At 34.3% G+C, this 27,231-nt stretch overlaps 1 protein-coding gene across 11 annotated transcripts in view; it reads right to left on the reverse strand.

Moving 5' to 3' along the window:
* The window catches only part of PCDH15 (protocadherin related 15), a 686,961-nt gene that overhangs the window by 116,461 nt on the left and 543,269 nt on the right, over positions 1-27,231 (reverse strand). For all 11 annotated transcript variants that reach the window (XM_090279288.1, XM_090279289.1, XM_090279283.1 and 8 more), the window contains 2 exons: positions 7,463-7,572; positions 5,497-5,637 (listed from right to left, as the gene is read on the reverse strand). In XM_090279288.1, coding sequence (XP_090135414.1) covers positions 5,497-5,637; positions 7,463-7,572 — 251 coding nt within the window. The remainder of the gene's footprint in view (positions 1-5,496; positions 5,638-7,462; positions 7,573-27,231) is intronic.

Consider the following 27,231-nt stretch of genomic DNA (forward strand, 5'->3'; position numbering starts at 1 on the left):
TATGAATAATTATGCTTCTGCCCTACTTCAAAATAATAGAGTGAGAAAGCAATTGGGAATAGAGATGAAAGATTTCCCAGGACTTAATAAGGTTGAAGCTGGTAATTGATACAGAGAGGTTCATTATGATAGTCTCTTTAAATTTACTTCTGTTTGAAATGTTCCATACTAAAAGATTAAAATGTTTTAAATACAAATTTTGGAAATGAGTTCTAAAATTTTTCTATTTAATTATTGATTTGCATTTAACTATTAAATCCAGTAATAGCATAGTTGTAAAACTTACCTTGAAAATAACTTCATTAGTAAAGAAATCACAATAAAATATTTCTTTAATGAATTCAATTTATTCTGTTTATTAGCTCTTTTCATTTGATATGTGGTAGAGCTAAAGACTATAGGGCAGCTAATTCTGAAGAAGAGATGAACTTTTAAACAATTAATTAACCCTAATTTACATAATGACCTTATTTGCATAGCAAATGGCTAGGAATTGATTATAAGCCATTAAAAGTCATTAATAAATTAAATGTGTTAGAAGTACATGAGTTTGTACTTCAAACTCAGGAGGCAAAGGCAGTCATGAAATGTTAATAACAATACTCACAATACTCAAGAATCAGGCATTAAACAAAGTAACATTTAGCTTTTAGGCTTTATGCATTTCTAAGAGGAAAAGTCATAAATTTGCTATTCGGCCTTACCTCTACATGCCTAATGGGGCACATACAAGCATACATGTGTGCTTTTGGTAAACTATTATTAGTCTTAGATTTCTATTCAAATTACAGTAATGAGTTAGTTGTATTATATTCACATACAAGAATTAAATGTAATTCTATTCCTAGAAATCAGAGCTATTACTTGAGGAATGCCAAATTCTATAACCTAAATATTTACCAAAATTTTCTTTCTACATCTAACTGCAATTGTTTTTGAAAAAAAGTTGACAAATACAATTTTCAATTAACTTTAACATTTATCTTTATTTAGAATAACTTAGTTTACACTATGTAATTTAGACCTACTCTAACCTTTCTATTCCTGATTTGTCAATTAGATTTACAATTTGGGGCATCATAATATTTTGTAAAAATATAATTACCTGCAGTTTAAAGACTTTAAAAACTGAAAGAACTGGCCTGCTTTTTTTAAAACAATTTAATTCTGCAGGTGATGTATAATCATTAGATAACTTAATCCCTTTATCTCCAAAGACATACTGTGTATAATTTAATTTTTTAAATAATTTGGTTGTACCTGTGCAGCCCTTGACACTAGATCAGTCAGTGAAATTTGAAGTAAATTTAAAGGAGTGCTTTATTTTTTATGATCATCAATTGTGGAACTGAGAAAGGAAATTCTATAAAACATCTTTTGACTTTTATTCCCATCTTGCTCTCCTTTCTCCTACAATGCCAGTGTTCTCATGCTCTGATATTCATATTGTACATGTGTGTAGTTTTACTCTGGTTCACATGCTCTCTTCTTTTTCCCTTTTTCTCCTTATCAAAATGTTGATTGATGAAGTGCTGTGATAGGATGTCTAGGAATGGCCCCAGAGTATGAGGTAAATGTTTCACGTTCTGTTTCCCTCTTCTGAGACTATTCTACTAATGGATAAGTAAAATTTGGCATTTCTGGGTCTTCTAGATTCTAAAAGAGTTGATGTGACTGTAAAAAAAAAAAAAGATGGATTGCTTAAGTGCAGAGGAATTATTACCTCAGTGAATGGACAAGAATAGCATTTATCCATTATTGGTAACATCTCTCAGAATCTGTGCTGGCTCCTGTTACAAACTGGCTTTATTTGCTTCTCTCTGTGGGTAAACTACATGACACTGAAATGCTGAAGAAAGAATCTGGAGCTAAAAGATGTGAGCCTAAATCTTCAACTTTTCTTTTAATGACAAATGTTATTTTTAGAAAATCACTTAATCTTTCTTTAGCATGTCTTTGTAAAATAAAGATAATAAATTAGTGTGAATTACATGTAATGCAACCTATAAATTACAATAAGTGTTAGTCATTAATACTAAGATGTGTTTTCCTCTATCCTAAGAAAATATGTAAGTACCAGAAGCCACACAATCCAGGGAATTTCTAGTGGTCATGCAATAACTAACAATACATTCCAAAGAGTTAGTCAGAACCTCACAGTGGCCTGAGGCTAGTGTTTAGTATCTGACATACACAGATAATGATGGTGTTTTACAACATTGTACAAAAAGGTTGGAAATAGTGCATTATCGTTTTGGCAGTTCAGGAGTATGAAATCACTCCCATAATCGTCATGTATTTGTTATTAAAATAAATAGGCAAACACCTCTGAGTATTAATGATCTTTCCGTATTCTTTACTGAGAACTTTTAGGCATAGATTTCATTAGAAGATTAGCAAAGTTCAGTCAAGATGGCAGCATAAGTAAACATGTTCCTCAGAAACTCCTACAAACACATCAAAATTACAACTAAATTACATAACAACCATCATTCAGATCACCTGAAATCTAGCTGAACAGCATTCCTCTCACTAACGTCATAAAGAGGAAACGACACCAAGACTGGTAGGAGGGGCAGAGACACCAAAAGGGGTGTTCACACACCCATGTGTGGTGGTTAAAAATCAGGAGGGATGTCCTGGCAGTGAAGATCCTCCCTGAGGAGCTAGAGATCCTGGCCCCATATCAGAACCCCCAGCTCAGGGTTCTAGTGCTTGGAAGAGAAGTTGGCACAACTTCTGGCTTTGAAAACCAGCAGGAATTGTGGCTGAGTGAGACAGTTGGCTTCTGGACTCACAGGAGTTTCCCTTAAAAGGGCTGAATACTTGCTCTTTATTGAACTCATTCGCTTTGAGCTCCAGCACTGGGGCAGTTGCTTAAAAGGCATCAGGGACATACACAGATAGAAACTGAACTGTCTGGTATTAGAGCAAGAGCTAGAGGGACAACTTTCTCCCAGAAAGAAGTGCTTAGTCTTCCTTCAGCAGAGCTTGGCAGGCAGATGGCTGCCATATCTGAGTTTCCATCAGCCTGGCTAAGATTGTTTTCCCTGCCCTGGTGATTCCCTGAGATCCCACTCCACTGAATTTGCAGGTCTGCCCAAGCCATTTCCAGTGGCTTTTTCATACAACTGGCCTCTCCTGTCTCATGTTTTGGATTTTTCTAAAATCTCTATAACAAGCAGCATCTGGCCTCTGTGTACCCCATACCTCTTAGTAAGTGGCCTCAGGCCCAGCATTAGTTAGAGCCAGTCTTGGTTGCAGGTTGGCCTCACCTGAGCACCTCCCAACCCAGCATAAGTAGCAGCCATCCGCAGATTACTCCGTAGCTCATGCTGAGAGGCCCCTGGCAGGGCACAGGTCATGGCTGACTTTGTACCTCCTGGGAGGCTCCAGAGCCAGTGCATCTGGTGGACAGCTTCAGACCAGGCCAGACTACAATATAACCACACCCACAAGTGACACACTCAAGGGACAAATTTGGTGGGCACCAAAGGCCCACTGAAGCAAGTCCTGCTCAGTGGGGTCAGTCTCTGCACAGCAGGTCCTATGCTGTAGTCACTGCTGGTCCTCATACTAGAATGGCCTGGGAGTCAATTGCTCCCACCAACATGCAGATAACAATCAAAACTCAACTACAACAAGACAGTGCACACAGCCCACATAGAAGATGCACCTGAAGTTCCCAGCTCAGGTGACCAGGAAGGCTGCACCTGTGGGCCTTCAGGGCACACATAAGGCCTCTTTACCAAATTCAGAAGATATAACAGCTCTACCTAAAAAATAGAAACTAACACAGGGAAGCAGCCAAAATGAGGAGACAAAGAAACATGTCCTTAATAAAATAACAGGAGAAATCTCCAGAAAAAGAACTAAGTAAAATGGAGGCAAGCAAACAACCAGATACAGAGTTTAAAGCAATGGTTATAAGGATGCTCAAGGAACTTGGTGAGAACTTCAGCAGCATACATAAGGACATAGAAGCCATAAAAAAGAACCAGTGAGAAATGGATACACTAAGTGAAACACAATAAATTACAGGACATCAATGGTAGGGTAAATAAAGCGGAGAACCAAATCATCAATTGAGAATGTAAAGAGGCAGAAAACACTTAATCAGAATAGCAAAAAGAAAAAAAAAATAATCCAAAAGGAGCCTCTGGGACAACTTAAAGCATACCAATATTTGCATCAAGAGAGAAGCAGTTAGTTTTCTATAAGAGAGCTCCCACAAAACTGTCAACTGATTTCTCAAGAGAAATTTTGCACACCAGAAGAGATTGGCACAAAATATTCAGAGTCATGAAAAGCAAGGACTTAAAACCAAGATGACTCTCTCCCTAGCAAAGCTGTCACAACCAAGGTGACTCTCTACCTAGCAAAGCTGTCATTCAGAATGGAAGGATAGATAAAAAACTTTCCAGATAAGAAAAAGCTAAAGGACTTCATCACCAACAAGCCAGTATTACAAGAAATGCTAAAGGGTCTTTAGGAAGAAGAAAACAAAAATTTAAAATATGAATAATAAAATGGCAATAAATACATATCTACTAACAATTACTTTAAACACAAATGAATTAAATGCTCCAATCAAAAAACATACAATGACAATACGTAACAACATAAGATACTTAAACATACTGTCCGCAACACGCTTCAGATTGAAAACACACATAGACTGAAAGTAAAGGAATAAAAAAAAGATATTTCATGAAAATGGAAAAAAAACAAAACAAAAAAATTAGGGCAACAGTACTTATACCAGACAAAACAGACTTCAAGAAAAAGGTTATAACAAGAGACAAAGAAGGACCACCCAGCAACGCCACTTCTGAGTATTTAGTCACAGAAACCCAAAACACTAAATTGAAAACACACACACACACACACACACACACATATTTATTGCAGCATTATTTATAACAGTCAAGATATAGAAGCAACCTAAGTGACCATAAATCGATGAATGGATAAATAAGTACACATATACGATGGAATATGATTCAACCATAAAAAGAATAAAATCTTGCCAAGTGCGATAACATAAATGGACCTGGGAGTATTGTGCTGAGTGAACTAAGTCAGAGAAAGACAAATGCCAGATGATATCACTAATATGTGGAATCTAAAAATCAAAATAAACAAGCAGAACAAAAACAGACACAGATACAGAGAACATATTGAAAGTTGCCATATGGAAGAGGGGTTGGGGGTGGGTGAAAAAGGTAAAGGGATTGAGAAGGACAAATTGCTGGTTACAGAATAGTCATGGGTTGGAAGCTACAGCACGGGGAATGTAGTCGTCTATATGTGCTTCAGATGGGTACTTGAGCTTTGAGGTGATTACTTCACAAGGTAAAGAAATGTCTAATCATGGGGTTGTGCACCTGAAACTAATATACTACTGTATGTCAACTATAATTTAAAAATTAAAAAATTCAAATGAGCAGAAACACCATAAATTCATATTAAAAAACCTTCAATGACGTAACTTACTTTTCGAAGGGACTCGGAGATTGGCACGGACAACTTCCAGGGAATCAGCTTGGACGCGTAGTACATAGCTTGTCTTTGTTTCATAGTCCAGGGGGGCATTCACATAGATAACACCCGTGACATTATTAATTCCAAAATGATCTAGAATTAAAACACAATTTCTTGGTCATTTTCTTCACACTACAAGGAAAAATAATTCTCTTTAAAAGCCACTTTGATTTCAAAAACATATTTAAAATAGTAGTAATACATAAAAGGGATAAGAAGCTGGCTTTTTGGGAACTGTTACAGCTCTGTGGAAACTTTGTTCCAATACTTATCAACATCAGTGTTAACCTAATTGCAGGCCTTTAACTTCTAGGTTATTTATTTATTTATTTAATATTCTCCTGGAAATGATTGTTTCTGTGATCAATTACATAATTACATTAGGGAACATTGTGTACTATACCCCTCACTCTCGATTCAGATGGTCTTCTACCATATTAAAAATATTCAGAAATTCTGTTTTAAAGAAACTCATTGAAATTTGTTTAACCAAGTATTTTATAATCTTACTAAGTTATTATACTTTTTATGATGTAATGCATTTTATTATTCTGTAAATTTAGTGTTCTGCTAAGAACACCTTAGGGAAAAACAGATAATTTAATACGGTGGTTACTTAGAAAATATGTTTTATTATTCTAAATAGCTTAAAATATTTTGCTCTGATATCCATGTGTTAAATGAATTTTCTTATTTAATATATGAGTTAAGAGCAGGCCACGTTGGTAAATTGTAAAATAGCCCACCTCTTGCACTCATGTTATATTTTTCTCTTTAGTTTTCTCCACAGCATTTATTCCTATCAAATACTATATATTTAGCAGTTGAGTAAGTTTTATTGTCTATAGCTTCCTATTGAATGTTTAATAACTATTTGTTAATGAAGTAATAAATATATGTTAAGCAAATAAACAGTAAAAATAGTCATTGTTGGGGAAAGTGGGTAATAAGTAGAGCCCCTTTTTTATTTCAGGGAGAAGTATCGATAGAATTACAGAAATATATATCAGATGCTGGAAGTTCAAGGATAAGGAAAGTTTAGTGATAATATTCATGGAGGAGGCATAACGGCACAGGGGAAACCAAGAAGAAAGCAATCAGCAATTGTAAAAGTATGGTGTTGAGCACTTGCTTAGGGGCAGCAATTTCTTGTAAAGGTTGGCTGTTGAAATACTTGAAAATGGCCTTTACAATTTCTGGGAAAACTGCATACCAGCATTAACATTCATTCCTTTATTACATACTTATTATCCATGCATTTATTAAATATATTAATTATTTTGACTACCAGGCCATCTGGTTCTTCAAATGGGAAAAACAGAAGACAACTAACTTATGGATATTGGGGAAACAAAAAATGGGTGATAAAGACTGAGCTATGGATTTATTCCTAGAAGCTCACAACCATTCTATTCTTAGTGAAATGTAATGAGTAGACAAAACTTAAATTATTTATTTACTTAAATTGTTAATTGTACATCTAATCTAACTGTTTGAGGAATCAATTATATGATATATATGACTTTTATCATGGATGTATCCTTTGGTAATTTACAATTATTCATGGCTCTAAAATTTATTTAGGATTAGCTAATGTATGACATGAAGTAGAGGCCAATGATGGTACAGGACAGTGGAGAGAGACTCCTGTAAGGTAATAACTATGACTTAAATCTGAAAGCACCACATGTTAATTTTAAAGAGATGTCATTGAAATATCCCTAAATGAGAAGGAGGAGAAGGCTTCAAAAATTAGCTATTTAATATTTCATGGGTGGGGATCACTTTTGTTAAGGTAACTAAATTTTTAAGTTAGAATTTTTTTTTAATCTAGAGTAAACAATAATTCAATTTGAAATTAATTCCAAATTCAAGTTAATCAGTTTATGGTGAAAATACAGACTAACCATCTACTCACCTTCTTCATTTCCAGAAACAATGGAGTACACAATACTCTGATTGATGGCTGCAGCAGAAATCACACCAACCATAGTCCCTCTGGCTGCAAGTTCACTCACTGGAGGAGGTCTGCAGGTTTAGAGAAAATAAGAATTATATCGCCCATTGTGCCAGGATGGAGTTTTGAATTTATTAATAAAATGTGTTTGTTTATGTGTGTGTGTTTATTTAAATAGTACTATTTTCTGAAGTTCTTCAGAAAGTACTACATTAACTTAAGTCCTAAAATAATTTTTTAAAATCATGAAAATGCTCTTTTAAAATGATCTTGTTGCTTTTTTTAAAAATCTAAGATGGAACATACTACTGCTTTAGTATCTGCCAATACCATACAAAAGTCTTTTCATGTGTCTCTAAAATACCTTCTGGACTAAAAGTAATATAGAGATACAATTTGCTCCCTCAACTGCTCAAGTAATATGTTGCTATTGTGCTGTTGATGTTATCATATTTAAGAAAATGGCTTCCAAATGTCTGTCTAGTCCTTATTCTTGCTGGATTGTAAAGCTTTAACTGTTAAAAGTATTTGAATTGAGGGCATCACAAAATTTACATTTCTTTTGAATTCACTTAATTTTCTTAAATCTAGCTGTTTTATGTCCCCAGTACTATGTATTTATTTAATTTCAAAAATATATTTTAATGATTGTATAACCCTCATATAATTCTCAAAACTCAATTTCATTATATATTACTCATCACTCTAACTAGTCTATCAAAATTTTATTTTCATAAATTAATGTAAATAATTTCACTTTTATAACTCACAGATATTTGTATGATCCAGCTCCAATAGATGTAGAAAATTATTGAGTACAAATTTTAACAATATCTCCTAGTCTTTCTGAGTAGAGTCAATCTGTATACAGTAACTCATCTGATTTTTAATAAGCTTTAGTTTCTTTTTTCAAACTGATAAGATAAATCCTATTGCTATTTCTTTTATATGTTCTTTTTCTTTCAGTACTTACACTTTTAATATTACCCCTCGTTTTTATCCACATTTTCTCAGTTTTTCTAACCTAGATTACATAGTGCAATTATATTGTGCTTTCATTTAAGCCTTTTATAACAAATACTGATATACAAGTATAATCTGAAAAACCAATTACATTGAAATCTTCATGAACATCTTTCCCAAATTGCTCTGCTCTTTGGCACTGTAGTCCATAAACTTGTTTCACTCAGTTACCTAAATGTAAAGTGATATATCTTACGGATGCTCCAGCACCTAATGGTGGTCTATATATTCACTGCATGGTCAGTAACTATTTCTTACTTTATTTTATTCCCTGCATCTTTTCTGCCTTCTTTTGTCAATAGCATCCAGGGTTTGCTTTGGATAGCCACACCTCCACCATTCCCAGTGTAAGTGGTTTGGGTACGATTGACCAATGGTGAGATATATAGATACACACGTTAGCTCTCTCTGACCAGTGAGGACACTTTATCCCCTTTACTCAGGGTTTATGTGTGATACATATCTCTCACAGCCAATGAAACTTGTGCCCAGACATTTTACTGTTAACTATTAGGAAAAATAGGGTTTATTTATTTGTTTATTTATTTTGGCTAGAATTTTAATGTTTGTTCTCTATAAGGAGGTTCTTGCTGGTCATGATACCAACACAAATTAAATAATTTGGGGTTGAAAATAGAATCCTTACACTTAGACTAATATTCTAAATGTTTTTATACTTAAATCTAGGTAAGCTTGTTTCAGTTCTGGAAAAAACATTTTATTTTATTTTTCTTTTATCTAATATTTCTATCACTTCCAATCAAAGAGTCCCAACTAATTTAAGAAAAATATGTTTAGATTAGAAAAAGATACATTTGCCTAGGTAGACACTTTTTAAGTAATATCTCTGAGAAACACAATTGTATTCTATAAGCAACTTATTTAGTCACTGTCATAGTGTTAGTTCAGTAAAATAAAAATGACTTCAGTAACTGAATCAAAATAGTCTTCTACAAAAAGCAAAACATTTACAAACGTGACAGTAGGTTGCTTTGGGTGGACTGGTTTGATCATGAACACATTGTTGTATGATATTTTGTATCATAAAGAGACATTAAGACAGTTTGCTATTTGACACTTTGCTTAGTGGTTGTCATTGGTGATTATGAAATAAAAACATGACAAGGGTTGAAAATCAGATAGTTATGGAAACACAATAGTCTTTAAAAAGGTCTTCTGGTATCCCTACTTCTGGTATCCCCACCCTTGAGTATTTCCCTCCTCTTTCATGAGGGGCAGAGAGTGACTTCTTCCTTCCCAATGGAATTCTGCAAAGTAGGTGTGATGTTACCTCAGTGATTACATAAGATTGTAACTTGTAACTTCATTCTTGCTAGTAGACTCTATCTCCTCTGCCATATTTATGAAGTTATTGAACATGGAATTGTCTATATGACAAGGTACTGAAGGTGATGTCTGACCAATTAGTGAAGAACTGAGGCCCTCAGTCCAACATCCCATAAGTGACTGAATCCTACCAACAACCACATGAGCTTGGAAATATACCCTTTTCTACTAAAGACACAGATGAAACCCTAGCTCTGGCCAACACCTTGATTTAAAACTGTGTGAAACTATAAAACAGAGAACATAGGTAACCAGTTCCTAAGATACAGAAATTTTAAGATGTTATATATATGGTTTTACCCTGGCTGGTTTGGCTCAGTGGATTGAGCGTCGGCCTGCGAGCTAAGTGTCGCTGGTTCGATCTTCCAGTCAGGGCACATCAGAGAAGGAAAACTCTGACTCCAAAAAACCTCCGCTGCCTTGCGGCATACCCCTTCAGGGAAAAGGCTAAGGGAGTAAACCCTGACAGAAAATCCGGAGCCGGAGTCCCTAAGGCGGTTTGACGTTGTAGTCAACACCGGCAACTCCTGCGGCGCACCTGAAGCCAAGCTGTATTGACTCCGTCTTTCCCTTGGACCCTTCAGCTGAGAAGAGAGGGGGGGTCTGCTGCATGGGCAACAGCAGACCCTCCATATCACCCTGCCCAGGCTCTGTAGCTTCAGCTTCACTGGAGAGGACACTCCAGCGTCATCGCAAGATGTCGATTCAACACGGGAGGAGACAGATACCGTGTCACTCCCGAGTCGGACTGCACAGCCATTCTCGGCGGTGCAGATAGACTCTTAAGAAGCTACACCATCATCTCTCGAGACGGACGGCTGCCGACGACGACAACGATATATATGGTTTTAACTTACTAAATTTGTTTTAACATTGTTATGCTGCAATAGATTGCTAATGCACATGGCTTGAATATTAAGAGCAATGAATTGTTTAACTTAGGGCAGATCAAATAGCATGCAACTTAAGTTTGATATAAGAAGACATGGTAGTCGTATTCTAAAATAATTTTTATAAGCTAAATTAATTCTTGTGGAATTAAACACTGCTTAAATTGTTTACTTGTTTGTCTTGCATAAGAGCTAAATTTTGTACTTCCAACAATTAATTTGTTTATTGATCCTCTTAAAGTACAGAAATATAAAGTCTGAAGCTAATGTACCTTAAGCTTTAACATTAGAAAAATGCCGTCTTTTAAATGCCAGCTATAAAAATATTTATGCACAGTTTTGTACAATATGGATAAAAATGATTAATACTGAACAAATTAAATGACATGCTTTAAGAAGGAATTTAAATACAATGCATGCCACTAAAAGCATTTAAAATTCTATTTGTTAATAAATGTTTAAAACAGATTTAGTTCTAGGCAAAATATCTCCTTATTAACACTTGTCTTAATTGTTTCAACATACTTCACTCTACCAGAATCAAAACTTCTATCATAAAAGTGCAATTTTTTCAGGCTAGAATTAAATACACTTCTATGATAATGACCATTAGATTACAAAATTTCAATTCTTTTCTATTTATTGCCAGGACCCATTTTTTTAATGCCCTGGAAGGTACCAAAGCATGACTGGGCAAATTACATATTCCCTTTGGAGTCAGATGTAATTTGTATACAAAATGAAGCAGATGGTATAAATCAAGAGCTAAAATCAGATAATAGGATAGAAAAATATCAAAATTGAATCAAAGGAGCTGAGCATAAATTAATAGGGAAGGGGGTGCATGTTCTATTTAATAAGTGTAATTAGTAAAATGCAACAGTTTAAGTCTAGTGTGATTTTAAAGTGGAAAAGTAAATTCTAAATTTTATGTGCACTCTACAAACTTTAACCTTTTGGCCACCATTGAAAATTTATTTGTTGAAACGTCATCTGACTTGGTTTATTTGATCTATGGACTTGATCTAAGAGCTGACTGTTTGATTTTTAGAGTGAACTATCTGAAAGGCAGTTTCCAGCTTTGTTATTCTGAGTCTGATACAATGTGATTTATTAGTCCTTCTTTTCTTTCTGTTGAGTACAATAAAAACCTATTGATTAATTCCAGAAGCCAAAAATCATTGTACCCCTATGTTCATAGCAGCACTATTTACAACAGCCAAGTCATAGAAATAGCCTAAGTACCCATCTGTAGATGAGTGGATCAAAAAACTGTGGTACATTTACACAATGGAATACTATGCAGCAGAAAGAAAAAAGGAACTCTTTCCATATGCGACAACATGGGTGGAACTGGAGAATATTATGCTTAGTGAAATAAGCCAGGCAGTGAAAGACAAATACCATATGATATCACCTAACACAGAACACTAATGAACAACACAAAAAAATGAGCAAAATAGAACCAGAGGCATGTAAACAAGGAACAGACTGACAGTGACCAGGGGGGAGGGGAGAGGGAGAAAAGGGGATAAGAAGGGGAAGGGTCTTGTCAAGGAACTACTATGAATGACCCATGGACATGGACGATGGGGTGGGGGTTGACTGTGGGAGAAGGGGAGGGCTGGGTGGGTGGGAGCAATGGGGGAAAAAGTGGGGCAACTATAATAGAAAAACAATAAATGAATAAAAAAAAAAAAAAAGAATCACAACCAAATAAGAATTCCTCAAAGATAATTTTAAAAAATAAGTCTTTCTCCTACTATTCATTCATACAGTTGCAATTCATCAATTTTATAATAAACAATGTGTCATTAGCCCTCTTCTAATTAACCTTTTAACACATAATTTAAAACAAATAGTTGTTGACTGTAATTCCAGAATTTTACTTTTGAAAGCTAGTTTACTGCTGATATAACTGAGAAAAAACTTTTTACAATAAACGGGGCACTCAGAATAGATAAGTCTCAATATAGTGGAACTAGACAGTTTCAATAATGAAGCTTAAGAGTCAAGAGATTAACTGGATTCCCATTGTTCAGAAAAAGACTGCTAAGAGTAGGCTAAAGCAAATGAATATATCTTTAATAGATACGGAGTTTGGACACTAGAGACAGCTTTATTTTAATTTTTAATTAAATTCATTGGGGTGATATTGGTTAGTAATATCATATGGGTTTCAAGTGTACAACTATTTAACACATCATCTGTACATTGCACTGCATACCATGGAAAGTCAAAACTCCTTTCATTACATATAGCTGACTCCCTTTTTACCCTTTACTAGCCCCTACCCCCTTTTCCTTTGGTAATCACCAAACTGTCACCTGTGTTTGCGAGTTTTTGTTTGTATGTTTGTTCATTTGTTGCTTTCAATTTTGTATCCCACATATGAGTAAAATCATATGGTCCTTAACTTTTTCTGTCTGAATTATTTCACTTAGCGTGATATCCTCAAGGCCCATCCACAATGTCTCAAACGGTAGTTTTCCATCTTTTCCAATGGCCGAGTAGTCATCGTCGTCGTCGTCGTCGTAGTCGGCAGCCGTCTGTCTCGAGAGACGATGGTGTAGCTTAAGAGTCTATCTGCACCGCCGAGAATGGCTGTGCAGTCCAACTCGGGAGTGACACGGTATCTGTCTCCTCCCGTGTTGAATCAACATCTTGCGATGACGCTGGAGTGTCCTCTCCAGTGAAGCTGAAGCTACAGAGCCTGGGCAGGGTGATATGGAGGGTCTGCTGTTGCCCATGCAGCAGACCCCCCCTCTCTTCTCAGCTGAAGGGTCCAAGGGAAAGACGGAGTCAATACAGCTTGGCTTCAGGTGCGCCGCAGGAGTTGCCGGTGTTGACTACAACGTCAAACCGCCTTAGGGACTCCGGCTCCGGATTTTCTGTCGGGGTTTACTCCCTTAGCCTTTCCCCTGAAGAGGTATGCCACAAGGCAGCGGAGGTTTTTTGGAGTCAGAGTTTTCCTTCTCTGATGTGCCCTGACTGGAAGATTGAACCAGTGACACTTAGCTCGCAGGCCGACGCTCAATCCACTGAGCCAAACCAGCCAGGGCCGAGTAGTATTCCATTGTATATATGTATATGCCATATTGCCATATCTTATGTTTTCAGTCATCCATCAAAGGACACTTCAGTTATTTTACAAACACCTTTAGGAATGGCCTTAGCCAGAGGTTTGACCTGTGTTGGTTTGATGCCCAGGTTCCTGACATATTCCTGATGGTGACACCAGCTCCTATGATTCCCCAGGAACAATACTTTGGGCTTTATTGGTCACTTTAAACAAAACCCACAGATTTTGACTAAAGTTTTAAATCAACTAAATTAATACTTAAACAGAGACTAATAATTCAACTAAAAAAATCTTAGTTTTGATAGATAAATGTTATTAGTGTATTATTTTACTATATTTGCATTGTCCTCACCTCCCCTAATTTTTATGTGTAAAATAGTTGCACATTTTAAAAAATTAATAAACTTTGATTTTTAGAGTAGTTTTAGGTTTTCAGAAAAATCGAGCTTAAAATTTAGAGTTCCATATGTACCCCCACCCCATTTCCCCTATAATTAATATATTTCATTAGTGTGGTCCATTTGTTACAACTGATGAATCAATATCACTACATTATTAACTAAAGTCCATGGCTTTTATCAGTTGTCATTCTTTGTGTAGTATATTACTATGGCTTTGGACACATGTATAATGTCATATATCTACCATTACAGTATCACACAGACTAGTTTTAGTGATCAAAAATATCTCCTGTTCTTCACCTATTCAGCGTTTGCTCCCCCTGAACCTGCCACCATTGATCTTTTTATATCCATATACTTTTGCCTCTTCCAGAATATAATATAGTTTAGATAATAGTCTGTAGTCTTTTTGGACTAGCTTCTTAGCAATATATATTTAAACTTTTCTCATGTCTTTTGTAGTTTTGTACTTTTTATTGTTGTGTAGTATAACATTGTAAGGGTGTACCACAAACAGTTGCATTTCAGTAAGGAGAAAATTAATCAAATTAACCCCAAATCTCTTGTTTAGAAATAAATCTTTACAGACAAAGTATGACCCAGTAAATTAACTGCTACAGAATTTATATGCAAAATATAAAAATATCAAAAATACTTAGAATACATTTTACTATGGATGTATAAACTAATTCACATATATCTGTTTAACATTTCAAATTGATTCTCATTTGAAAATGTAGACTACAATAAATCTCCCTTAATTAAATCATTTTTAACATCTTTGCCATTTGTATAATGACTATACTAAAATAAGAAAATTTTAGTTTCCAAATGTTAGACCCAGTTTTTACAATATAAATGTAGATGAAACAATTATTCTATAATTTAAAATCTACTTTTATTGTTGGGTTTAAGAAGCAACAATAAAAGTAAATGTTACATGTGTCACATAAAATCCTAATTATGTTAAATGCCATGTAGTTTAGGATATAAAAGTGTTTGTAAATAGGTGCAATAAAATTACACTGGGATTCAACCTAGTTCTATTGCTTTCTTTCTATTGAGAAACAAATTAATTTATTTTGACATGTCTGACATCAATATATTTGCAAATCAGCACCAATTAATAAACTTTTTATATCTACTCAGAGAGAATTTAATGAATATGAGAAGGAAAAAATATAACACCCACTGGAATTCTATTATTTACATCTTTGAAGTAATTTCATCAGATCATGTAATTTTACATATTTAACGGAGAAAAACAGTTTTAAAAAGACATGGATCAGTAAGGAGACAATAACTCTCCCAGAAATCTTTGGATGATTTGTAGATATGAATTTTAAATTAATAAAGGATCAAATAACTAATCACTGTTTTCTTTACCCTTTTCCATAGAGTCCTTACTATTGTTATGCACACACCTTGCTTTACTATTATGTGCACACTTCCTTTTACTCTTGTTACGGAGATTCTTGAAGTGTCCTCATCTTCAGGACAGGGAAACTGAAGCCCTGAATCTTAAATACCTTCTCAAGTTCACAACAGTATTTGAAAGCTAAATCTGTAATCTAGGGTGTGTATGTTTGCTTAATTTATTGTTCTCATCAATAGAGTTTATCTAATCTATCTTAGTCCTTGGCTTTCAGACTTTAAAATCATAGAGTTAATTGAAGAACTTATTAAAATTTTCAGATTTTAGATTCTGATTTAGTAGCTCCATGGGGTCAGACTCAGAAATATAATTGGTAAAATGTCACTTTTTCAATAGCTAAAGAGGCAAAATCTATTATCTGTAAGGCAAGATTTGAGTAGTGCCATAAAAAAAAAAAAAAGAAAGAAAGAAAGAAAGAAAGAAAGAAAGAAAGAAAGAAAGAAAGGTTAATCTTAGGTAAATTCATCTCTCATATTGGGCAATAAATCTAAATTAAAATAGAAAACAACCTTAGCAAATAACGGATCCTCTCTGCATGTGGGTTTATTTTATATTATAATAACAGCTTATATATAGCTTTTTAAAATTCTTTGAAATCAAGATCAATAATTCTTTTCTCAAAATCCCCAAGTCCAAACTTATGTGGTCTATGTAAAAATGATGGCAGTGTTCCTCAAATATATGGTCATTTAAATTATCTTGAATAATGAGATGTAAACTGAAACTGCTCATTCCCCATTCCTTTGGTCAGTGCTATAAAATTGTTTTATTTTTCATAGTGTATAAAAATAGATTTCTGGATTTTAAATAAATCTTTTTAGTTTTTGCATATCAGGAAGTGAACTGTTACTCCTTTACAGTTCTTTATAAAATCAACTCTATTTTTATTTTTCAATATAAAGCCACTTGAAAAACAAAATTTTAATATAAATTGTATAAAATGTTTGTGTTGTCATTTGTTGCAAGACTAATTGACATTAATCAGCAGTGTCATTTCTTTGTTTTTACTTTAATTAGGAAACTGTTAAGATTTTTTCTCCATGTACGGAATTTGAACTTAAAAAAATAAAAAGTCAAAATATGTATGTATCCTCTTCTTATTTTGGATTCGATACATTAACTTTGAGTAATATTGGAAATTGATAAAAACTATTTTTTTCTGATAGCAAAATATCAACTTGTTCAAGAGGTTAATAAAATACCTTAGGGACATTTGTCCCTTCTCTCTTCTATATATACAGCTACAGGTTTTGGATTTCTGTTTTCATCAAATTTCATTTTAACATACATGAATCCTTATAAATGAATGTAAATGCAGCATTAAATCATGCAACATTTAGTAACTGATGTTGATATATTTCCAATTTAAATAAATACCAAAGATATGTTTATATTGTTAGCATATTTGTTTGGAAAGTTGTAAATAATTGCTTTTAATAATTTTTTTGATAAATTGTATAAGATACTGCATTTACAATTCAAAATCAATATTCACATTTAAATTCTATGTATTGGCCTTTCCATGATATTTACCTCTAAATACTTATGACAAGTGAATCTGTGTGTATGTCTTGGTCCCTCATCCTGAGATGGAGGGCAAAGAGCATTCTTAAGAATGATAACTTGACCTACAAGAGTTACTTTACTCTAATGTAATATTATGTGTTTGAATTACTATTAGAATTTTGATATTTCTTTCTGGATTAAATGAAAAAATATATAAATTACATTTTCTGACTACGACAGTATAACTATTTTCCAAAAGATCCAAGTAGGTAATTGACTAGAACTCTCTTATGAAATAAGGACACGTGGTAGCAATGAGAGTGTGCCTTACAACGTTCTACTATAGCAAGCACTTTGACTATGGTCCCAGTTGCTGTGCTCTGAAGTTTATTGCTGTGTTTATATAAAGATCATGCTACCTAGGGCCTGCTTACACATTATGACTGAGAAAAGCAGAGATGCTAAGACAGGTCCTTCCTAGGAGACACAGGACTTCTCTGATATCTCACTGTGGAATGAGGATTCCCCAATCATCATGCAGAACCTCACTTAATGACAGAGTAGTCACTTAAAAACCACAGCAGGCTAAAATGTGTTTATACAAACACCTCTTCTTCATTTTCACTTGCTGTCAGAGTGCATGTGATTTGAAGGGTCTCCTAGTCTTACCCTGCTTATAACCCATTTCTCTCATACCAATATTTCACCTGATAAAATATTTGCCTGTTAAATCTCATCTTGATGTCTGTTAGAGGGCAAAACTGAACTAATACAAGACATTAATGGGATTTAAGATAAAAAGAAGTATTAGTATTTTAAAATATCTAAATTAAATTCAAAATATTCATAAACATTTACAAAAAGAGTTCTAGGGAAAATAGATAAATACATTTTAAATATTAATATAAATTTTTATATTTATTAAAATAAGTATTAATTTATTATATTAAAATGAAGATGAACTAAATAGATTTAATATATTAATTTATGCAGAAACAAAAATTTTAAAAAAGCAAACCTTGAGGATGATAGTAAACCATTATTTAAATATTACAACAATGTAGAAGAGTTTTCCATCTATTCTAGGATATTTTACACTAATATGAGAAACTGAAATTAACATTTCTTTTAGATCAGCAACTGCATGGTTACTGTCACTCTTTTGTTCCACATTAACGGCACACACTGCAAGTTCTCTTTCCCAGGAAGCCAGACTTTGTCAGAATACCCTCTAATGATTAAAAGGAAAACATTATTTGACATATCCATCATAACGAGAGTTTAGCTCAGTTTCAATTGAAGGGTAACAGAATATTCCACCCCAAAATATGACTGTAGTTTAGTACATGCCACCCCAAAATATGGCACTTTGGTATATTGATTATTTTGAGCTGTAAGTAATTTAAAACCAGCTAATTCAGGGAGAGGCTTTCTCTGAGCTCCCGTTCTCTACCTAAAGACAGATCCTGCAAAAGCAAACCACCTGTCATAGATCTTCGTAGGAGTTTTCATCAACTGGAAAAGATTGATTCTTATCACAGGAGATTAGAAGTGGACACTACACCCAGACACACTTTTTGTCACCAACTGTCATGCCTCCTATCTATTCTTCTGAGAACCCATTCATCCTTCCTGAAGTTTATTTACTCTCCCTAGGAGAATTACATCGCCCCTCCTCTTTCCCCATTAAGATGTTATTTAATCCTGAATTGTAAAGCCACCTCTTTGAATTACTCTAGGGTTACATGAAAGTAAACTTGTGCTTGTTTTTCTCTTGTTAATTTCTTTGTTATTACAGGGGTCTCAGCCAAAAACTCAGAAGAGTGCAGAGAAAATGATTTTCTTCCCTACACAGCCATACTACTTAAAAGAGGGAGTGAATGCTAAAACTGATGAGGACTGAGAAAAATGCATAGAAAATAATTTAAAAGAAAAAAATATAGTAATATCAGCAAAATAACTTTACAACAGTCACAGCTTTCCAAAGATTAAGGAGCACATTTCTCACAACTGTAAGTTTTTCAAAAGAGCCTAGTCAACTTTGTGATAAGCATATTATAAAAATCAAATATTAAATTATTATGCTGATGAAGTGATTTTTGATTTATTTCATCCATTACATGATATGACTTTGAGAACAGTATTTTTATGAGTAAGATTAACCTATTTTCCTCCATTTCTAATGAAAACCAAAATAGGAAAAATGGTTTACATTAAGATGTGAGATTGCATTTGGATATATTTTTTTTTCAATTGCCTCAGTGATAATAACTCAAAATTTATGATTAGTTATGTGAGGAAGGGGCTAATACTTAAACTTAATTCACTGTAAAAAATAAATTTACCTGTGGATGATTTTGAAATGGAAAGAGGTGTTTCAACAACAAAGAATAAGAAAATGCTATTAACTCTTTAAGAAATTTGTTTCAGGAAAAAGGAGAAGAGCAGAAAATAAATAAATAATAATTTGTGCATGTTAACTCAGACAATAAAATTATTGATTTTTCCTTGTTTGTCAAAGAGAGAAAATGAAAGAACCAAATAAAACAGGAAGAATGTATTAAAATAAAAATATGTTTACAATTTTGGAATTCCAGGTTGAGTGTATGCTTCTAAATAATATGAATGTTGCCTGTAAATCTGGCCATTATGAAAGTAAATCTATAAGGGGCAAATTGCTTTCCCATAATGACTAGCCTCCTACTCTGAAAAATTGCTCAAAGCCAGCCATCAGAAAACAACTCCAATCACCAGTTTCTAGAAAAGGCAAAATCAAATCTTTTTCCAACATGTATAAAATATCTCAATATTATAAATTATAAAGAAGAAAAATAATGTGAGAGACTTCTAATCTTAGCAAGCTAAATTATTTTACTTAATATAGGGTGGTCTTTGAAAAATTTTTGAATATATTTATAAACTACATTGTTTCTTATTTAAATAGCAGCAGAATGCAAAGATGTTTTTAAATATGAAAAGAAAACAGGGATGTCACAATTATGTATGTGAAATGAGGGTTTGGTTTTTTGATGTTTTGCTGTTTTTATATTGGCCAGCCAATGCAATTATCTGTCATCTGGCAATCTAATACATTCTTCCTTCAGTAAAGATTAAAGTATTTACTGTGATGTCTGTTATTTGTTGGTTGTTAATGTTCCAGCAACCAAGCAATTATCAATAGTTCAACATTTAAATGTTTTCATTTTATAAAAAGAATAATGAACCGGTACATTGAAAAATGTTTTGCCAAATAGCAAATGTCACCTCTAAAATCTCTTTGATGGTTTCCGCTGAGCTAGTTTATAGCTTGTAGCTCTCATTTATGCTCTGCAATTATGTTTTATTTTCACTATCTTTTTCTTTTGTGAGTAAGGCAATAGACTTCCCTGGAAAATAGAGAAAATAATTGTAATCAAATAGCCAAACTTCAGCTTGAAGTCCACAAAGGCTTAGTTTGGAATATGTGATATTAATACTTGATATGTTAAAATCAATCAAAATAATTTAAAAATCCCAAAATGTACATTTGAGATTTATTTCTAATTCAAAAAGAGCAAGTATTAATTCTCTTATTATTTTAATAAGAATGTATTCTATTTCCCCAAGACATATTTAAAAGTAAAAATGTTTGCGTACTATTATACCATTAGTTCATGTACCCAAATATCGTATATTCTAAAGAGAAACCAACTCATTTTAGAATGACTGCAGCAATTTAAAATCTCTAACACCTAATATTACACATTTAATGCTCGTTCTCTAGCAACATCATTTTCTTTTTTCTCTCAGTAATAGAGGTGGAACTTGGACAGATCTGCCTAGCCAAAAACAGCACTCCTCTACCATTTCATAGCTAAGTGTTGACATTTGCATGGATTTCCAGGATAAAATGTGAGCTGATATAAAATTTGTAACTCTCATCTCACTTGGTTCAGAAAATCTCTGGGTGTGGACCTCTGCTTCCTTTTCCTTCCCATGGACTGAAATGGCAATGATTGAAGTTATTTTGAAACATATTAAGATGGAAGACCCCAAATTTTCCTGGATCCCTTAATGACTGCATGGAAGAATGCATGCAGAAGAGCTATCACCAACCTGAAACATTCACTTAAGAATGTCATGTGAGCCATAAATATGTGTTTCTTTTGGTTCTCTAAACCATTGAATTTTAGACTTCATTTTACAGCAGCCTAATTTATCCTAATTATTTTATTCTGAGATTTAAAGATAATGACTAGCCATTCCAAAAATAAGATAAGATAATTGGGTCCAGGCCAGGTGCCCAGTTGGGAGCACGTGAGGAGCAACCACACATTGGTGTTTCTTTCCCTCTCTTTCTCCCTCCTTCCCCCTCTCTCTAAAAATAAATAAATCTTAAAAAAAAAAAAATTAGTTCAAAATTCTAAAATAAACAAATACTTTATATTTATAATCTCTTTTTAACATCTAGTCATTTGTTGACAACTACTTATTCTCAAGGCTTTAAAAAAAGTCAACATTGAAATAAAGACGTTCCTGAGATGCAATGCTATTTATCTTGGATTACTGCTTTCCATTTGTAACCCAAGAGCATCATCCTCCTCAAACCCTACAAAAAAGAGAAGTTTTGTATTATAATGTTGTGTCCCACCAAATTTGGTCACATAAAGCAGAAGTTTTTCCACTGGGAGCAATTCTGTAGGGGAGGTAAAATTTTACCTCTATCTTCTTAGGATTGTTTGGCTAGGCAGAAGTATCTAAACTGACACAAGATCAATTAACAGGAGAAAGCAGACATATTTATATAAATTTTATCTGACATGGGAGCTCTCATAGTGAAATGAAGATGTAAGGAAATGACAGAACCTACATTCTTTTATAGTAAGATGAACAAAGACAGACAGTTGTGGAAAAGTAACTAAACTATGTAGGGAGGCTAAAGAGAGAGACAAGAATTATTTTAACAAAGCCAGTTGGTATAAAATTCTCTTGGCTTTGATTCCCAAATAAATAATGTTTTTGTTTTTGTTTTTTCTCCCGGTATAGGAAGGGCATCTTTCACATGGGAGTTTTAAATCTCCCGTTTTCATGAAGAAAAGGAGATTAGAAGGACTTTCTTGCATCTGTGGTTTTTAAAGTGCTTTTAGCTTGAAATAATTCTTATGTCAAAATGACACAATTAGGGGTGGCATATTCTGCCATCCTTCAATTCCAACACAAGGGAACATCCTGATAATCAGGCATTATTAACACTGGGATCTCTGGAGGTTATATGCATCCAGATGAAGCAATAAATAAATTAGAAAACAGTAAGGAAAGAGACTTATAAAATTTCCAGCAGCCATTTTATATTCTCCTTCCTTTTTAATATTTTTTTCTGTTTAGAAAAGAGACTGTGTTGGCCATCACAGCAATTTAAAATGGTATAGATACTTTGCCAAAGCTAGTGTTTGAATATATAAAAAGGAAATGTCATACAAGAATAAAAGTATTTTACCATGAATACAGTCTTAAAATGACAAACTGGGAAATACTACAATATAAATGAGAAATATTTCTAAATTGATTAATATGTTTTGTGATTAGTCGTTTCATATTAATAAAATGTTAACCAACTATATTACTTGAAATGGTATGGGCTAACATTATAGATAAGCCCTATGCTTCTTGCTTACGTAATAATTCATTGAGGGCATTCCTAGTGAGGTAGCTCTCCTCCAAGCTGTGATTCAGAGGCCTAAGCTGCTTTTATATTGTATTTCTACTATTGTCAACATAGCTCCAAAGATTTCCTATTTTGTTTTTGTTTTTGTTTTATTTTTCCCATCTAACAGGGAAAAAGGTTAAGTCAGGCCAAGAAATTGTGCAGACCATATTGTTTGCATTTTATTGGCCAGAACACAGTCACCTGGCTCCATATAGCAAGCAAGGTTAGAAAATGAGGTCTAGCCATCTTCCCAGGAGGAAGAAAAGACTTAGAAGGTTTCCAGAAAATCTCTATTCTGTACTTTTTTAAAATTATATTTTATTGATTATGCTATTACAGTTGTCCTGATTTTCCTCCTTTGTCACCCCCCTCCAACCAGCACCCCCAACTCGCTCAGGCAATCCACCCCCACACTGTTCATATCCATGGGTCATACATATAAGTTCTTTGGCTACTTCATTTCCTACACTGTACGTTACATCCCCATGGTTATTCTGTAACTCGATTTGTACTTCTTAATCTCCTCACCTCTATACCATTCCCCTACACCCCCCTCCCATCTGACAACCATTAAAATGTTCTCTGTATCTAAGATTCTGTCCTTCTTGTTTGCTTAGTTTGTTTTTTAGATTTAATTGTTGATAGATTTGTATATGTCATTTTATCATTCATACTTTTGATCTTCTTCATTTTCTTAAATAAGTTCCTTTAACATTTCACATAATAATGGTTTGGTAATGAGAAACTCCTTTAGTTTTCTCTTGTTGGGGAAGCTCTTCATCTGCCCTTCAGTTCTTAATGATAGATTTGCTGGGTAGAGAAATCTTGCCTTCAGGTCCCTGTTTTTCATGACTTTGAATATTTCTTGCCAGTACCTTCTTGCCTGCAAAGTTTCTTTTGAGAAATAAGCGACAGTATTATAGGCAACCCTTTGTAAATAACTCCCTTCTTTCCTCTTGCTGCTTTTATAATTCTCTCTTTATCTTTAACTTTTGGCATTTTAATTATGATGTGTCTTGGAGTGGGCCTCTTTCCATCCATCTTGTTTGGGACTCTCTGTGTTTCCTGGATGTGCATGTCTATTTCTTTCACTAAATTAGGTAAGTTTCTTTCATTTTTTTTTCCAAATAGGTTTCCAATTTTTCATTCTTTTTCTTCTCCTGCACCCCTATGATGTGAATGTTGGACCTCTTGAAGCTGTCTCAGAGGCTGCTTATACTATCTTAAATTGTTTTGGATTCTTTTTTCTTGTTATTCTGATTTGTTGTTTCTTGCTTCCTTATGTTCCATATCATTGATTTGATTCTCAGCTTCATCCAGTCTACTGTTATTTCCCTGTAAATTGCCCTTTATTTCAATTAGTGTACCCTTCATTTTTGTTGGATCTTTTTTTATGCTGTTGAGATGCCCACTAAGTTCCTTGGCCATCCTTGTAATCATGCATCTGATAGATTGATTATCTCCATTTTATTTAGTTCTTTTTTTAGAGTTTTGATCTTTTATTTTATTTGGGTAATGTTTCTTTGTTTCCTTGTTTTGGCAGCATCCCTGTGTTTGTTCCTGTGTATTAGGTAGAGCTGCTTTGACTCTGTGCCTTGGTAGCATGGCCAAATGTAGTAGGTGTCCTGTAGGTACAGCCTCTTCTATCACTCAAGCTGACTACTCGAGGTGCACCCTTCGAGTGGGCTAAGTACACCCTCCTCTTGTAGTTGAGCTTTAGTTGCTGTTGGCAGGTCAATGGGAGGATTTTACTCAGGCCAGTCAGCTGCAAGGATTGGCTGTTACCACTGACCACCAACCTCCATCCTCTTGGAGGATCAACTGTGCAGGGACATGGTGGTGGTGCTATGGTGTGGTCTGTAAATGTCCACTAGATACTCAGGCTCTGGGGTTTTCTGTGTGGTGCAGGCCAAGGTCAAGACCCACCGGTGTTTTTCCTGGGGTCACCCTGCCTGAGCTATAAAGCAGTCTAAAATGGTTGCTACTTCTGCTGGACTTGGAGATTTGCAGGTAAAGCCAAGCTGTGACTCTATGCTGGCTGCTGCTAGTGCCAGACAGAGGCTCACTGAGGCCCACTGAAGCCAGCTGTTGCATGTTTGATAGGATTTAGGAAGTTGTGAAGAATGAGCCAAGATCAGTCATTCATATAAAAAGCAGCTTGGGTAAGCCTGTAAGTTGGGTGGGGTGGGGTCTCTGGGGCTCTCCAATACAGGTAAACAGTGTTAGTCATGTTGATAGAGTCTCATTATGAGTAAGCTTGCCGGCTCTGTGGAAGGAGGGTTTAGAAATTGGGCAATGACCTCTGCTCATCTTGATGTCACAAAATTCAGTGTATCCCTGTATATCACCAGTGCCTTTCAAGCTGCTACCCCAGTGCTGAACTCAGAGGGAGTAAGTCTGAATAGGTGAGTTCGTGTGTGGGTTCTTTAAAATGAACTTCTTGGGGCTCCAGCAGTTTGTTCCACCTGCTGACTCTCCACTGGCTTTTCAGCCAGAAGTTGTGGGGACTTCTCTTCCTGGCACTGGCACCTTTGGCTTGGGGGGCCTGGTGTGGGGCTGTGACTCCTTGCACCTCAGACCTCCCTCCTGATTTTTTATCCACCACACGTGGGTGAGGGACCAGCTCATTCCTACCAGTCTGGATGGGTGTGATTTCTTTAATCCCATAGTTGTCAGACTTCAACTTTATTTCTGATGGTTCTGAGTGATGGCTGTTCTATATTTCTAGTTGTGCTTTTGATGTGGTTATGCGAAAAAGTGAGCCATGGCTACCTCTGCTGCCATATGGAACAAAAGTTGGGGTCTACTCTATACTTCTCCAAAAATCTTTAAAAACTTCATAATTGATGAATGATAAAGACATCATAGGTAAATAAAAGTATTCTTCAGTCTTAAGATTTTTTTTTGTAATAGTTCATTTAATATTTTAGGTCAAATTTAAGCATATATATAAACATTTAAATATAATTATTTCCATTTATTCAAAAACCACTATATTCTTCCAATATTTCATATGACTTTCTATTATCCAAATTTTGGGGTGTCTGATAGAAAACAAAACAGTTCTGTTAAGTACACAAGCACTACTAAATCTATTACCCCAATTATATTGCTTCTTCTGTAGGATTCTTTTTATAAACTGTAAGATACTACAAGATGACCAAATTGTCTTTATGTATCAGAATAACAAACAAACTGGGATAGTTAGGGCACTACTTGCAATTATTAGAAATGTTCCGGAAGTTCAAAAATTCTTTCACACATGCTCATGTGACTGCTCTTAATTTTAGCCCCAAGCAATTGGCTAGTTGCTTCTCCTCTAAGTTAACTATTTAATTAGTAGAATCCATTTGCAGTTAGTAGTTCTATGCAGAGAAGGTAAGAAATGGTAAATTATTCATTGAAAAAATTATTTTTATAAGTGGCATTAAATAAAGACAATTAAAGAAAAAAAAGAAAGCTAAATTAGTGATGCCCTCGAGAGATCACTGATGTTGGCCATAATACCACAATGTTTTAGCTAGAAAAGTTAATGAGCAAGACCTACTCCTATTAATATGGAAGTGGGCTCCAAGTAAAAGCCCAGATATAAGACACACTATTTATTAAGTTTATTTTAAGGAAAAATGTTATTCACCAAACCACTTTTTTCTTCTCCTGGGGCTCCCAAGGAATAAGTGGACTTGGGTGAGAAGTTTTAGAGAACAAAGATGGGAATTTTATTGTGCTGAAAGTGAGGGACTATTGAACCCATCTCAAATAGTAACTATATTTTCTGTGACCGTCTGCTAAATAAGTTAGTGAGAAAGAAAAGTTAGTTTACATTTATCTTGGTTCCTGATAAGATCAAAATGATTATATTTAGGTAATTCCTTCAAGAGTAGAAAACTGAATGTTTGATATCAAAAAATTGGAGGTTACCATGTCAACAACAACAAAGGAAATTGGTAATAGACAAAATGAAAAAAATGGCATTTAAAACATATTAATAAAAATTCATATTGTTTTAATTATGACTTTGTGTGAATGTTTAACATAGGTGTTATGTAGAATATTCTAGTAATTATATTTGTAATTTAATTTAATACTTGAATATTCTAAGGACAGCTTTTTACAAAAGGAGAAAACTACTCAGTTGAGTGTGGTAAATGTTCCCAGATGCATAACCTGCCTCCTCCTTCAGTATCTTAGTCCCTGCTCTAGCTTAAACTTCTTAGGTAGTTCTTAGAAATTATCAGATCAATAAAATCCGAATTCCAGGATGTGATAAAGTGTTCCCCTATATGACATTTTCATTTTTCTTGAACTCCAATTAGTATCATTGTGTAAGTTCCAATTGGTCTCTAGATAGACTAATTGT

Source organism: Furipterus horrens, unplaced genomic scaffold (assembly GCF_987537825.1).
Source record: "Furipterus horrens unplaced genomic scaffold, mFurHor1.1.pri manual_scaffold_5, whole genome shotgun sequence".
Taxonomy (NCBI): Eukaryota; Metazoa; Chordata; class Mammalia; order Chiroptera; family Furipteridae; genus Furipterus; species Furipterus horrens.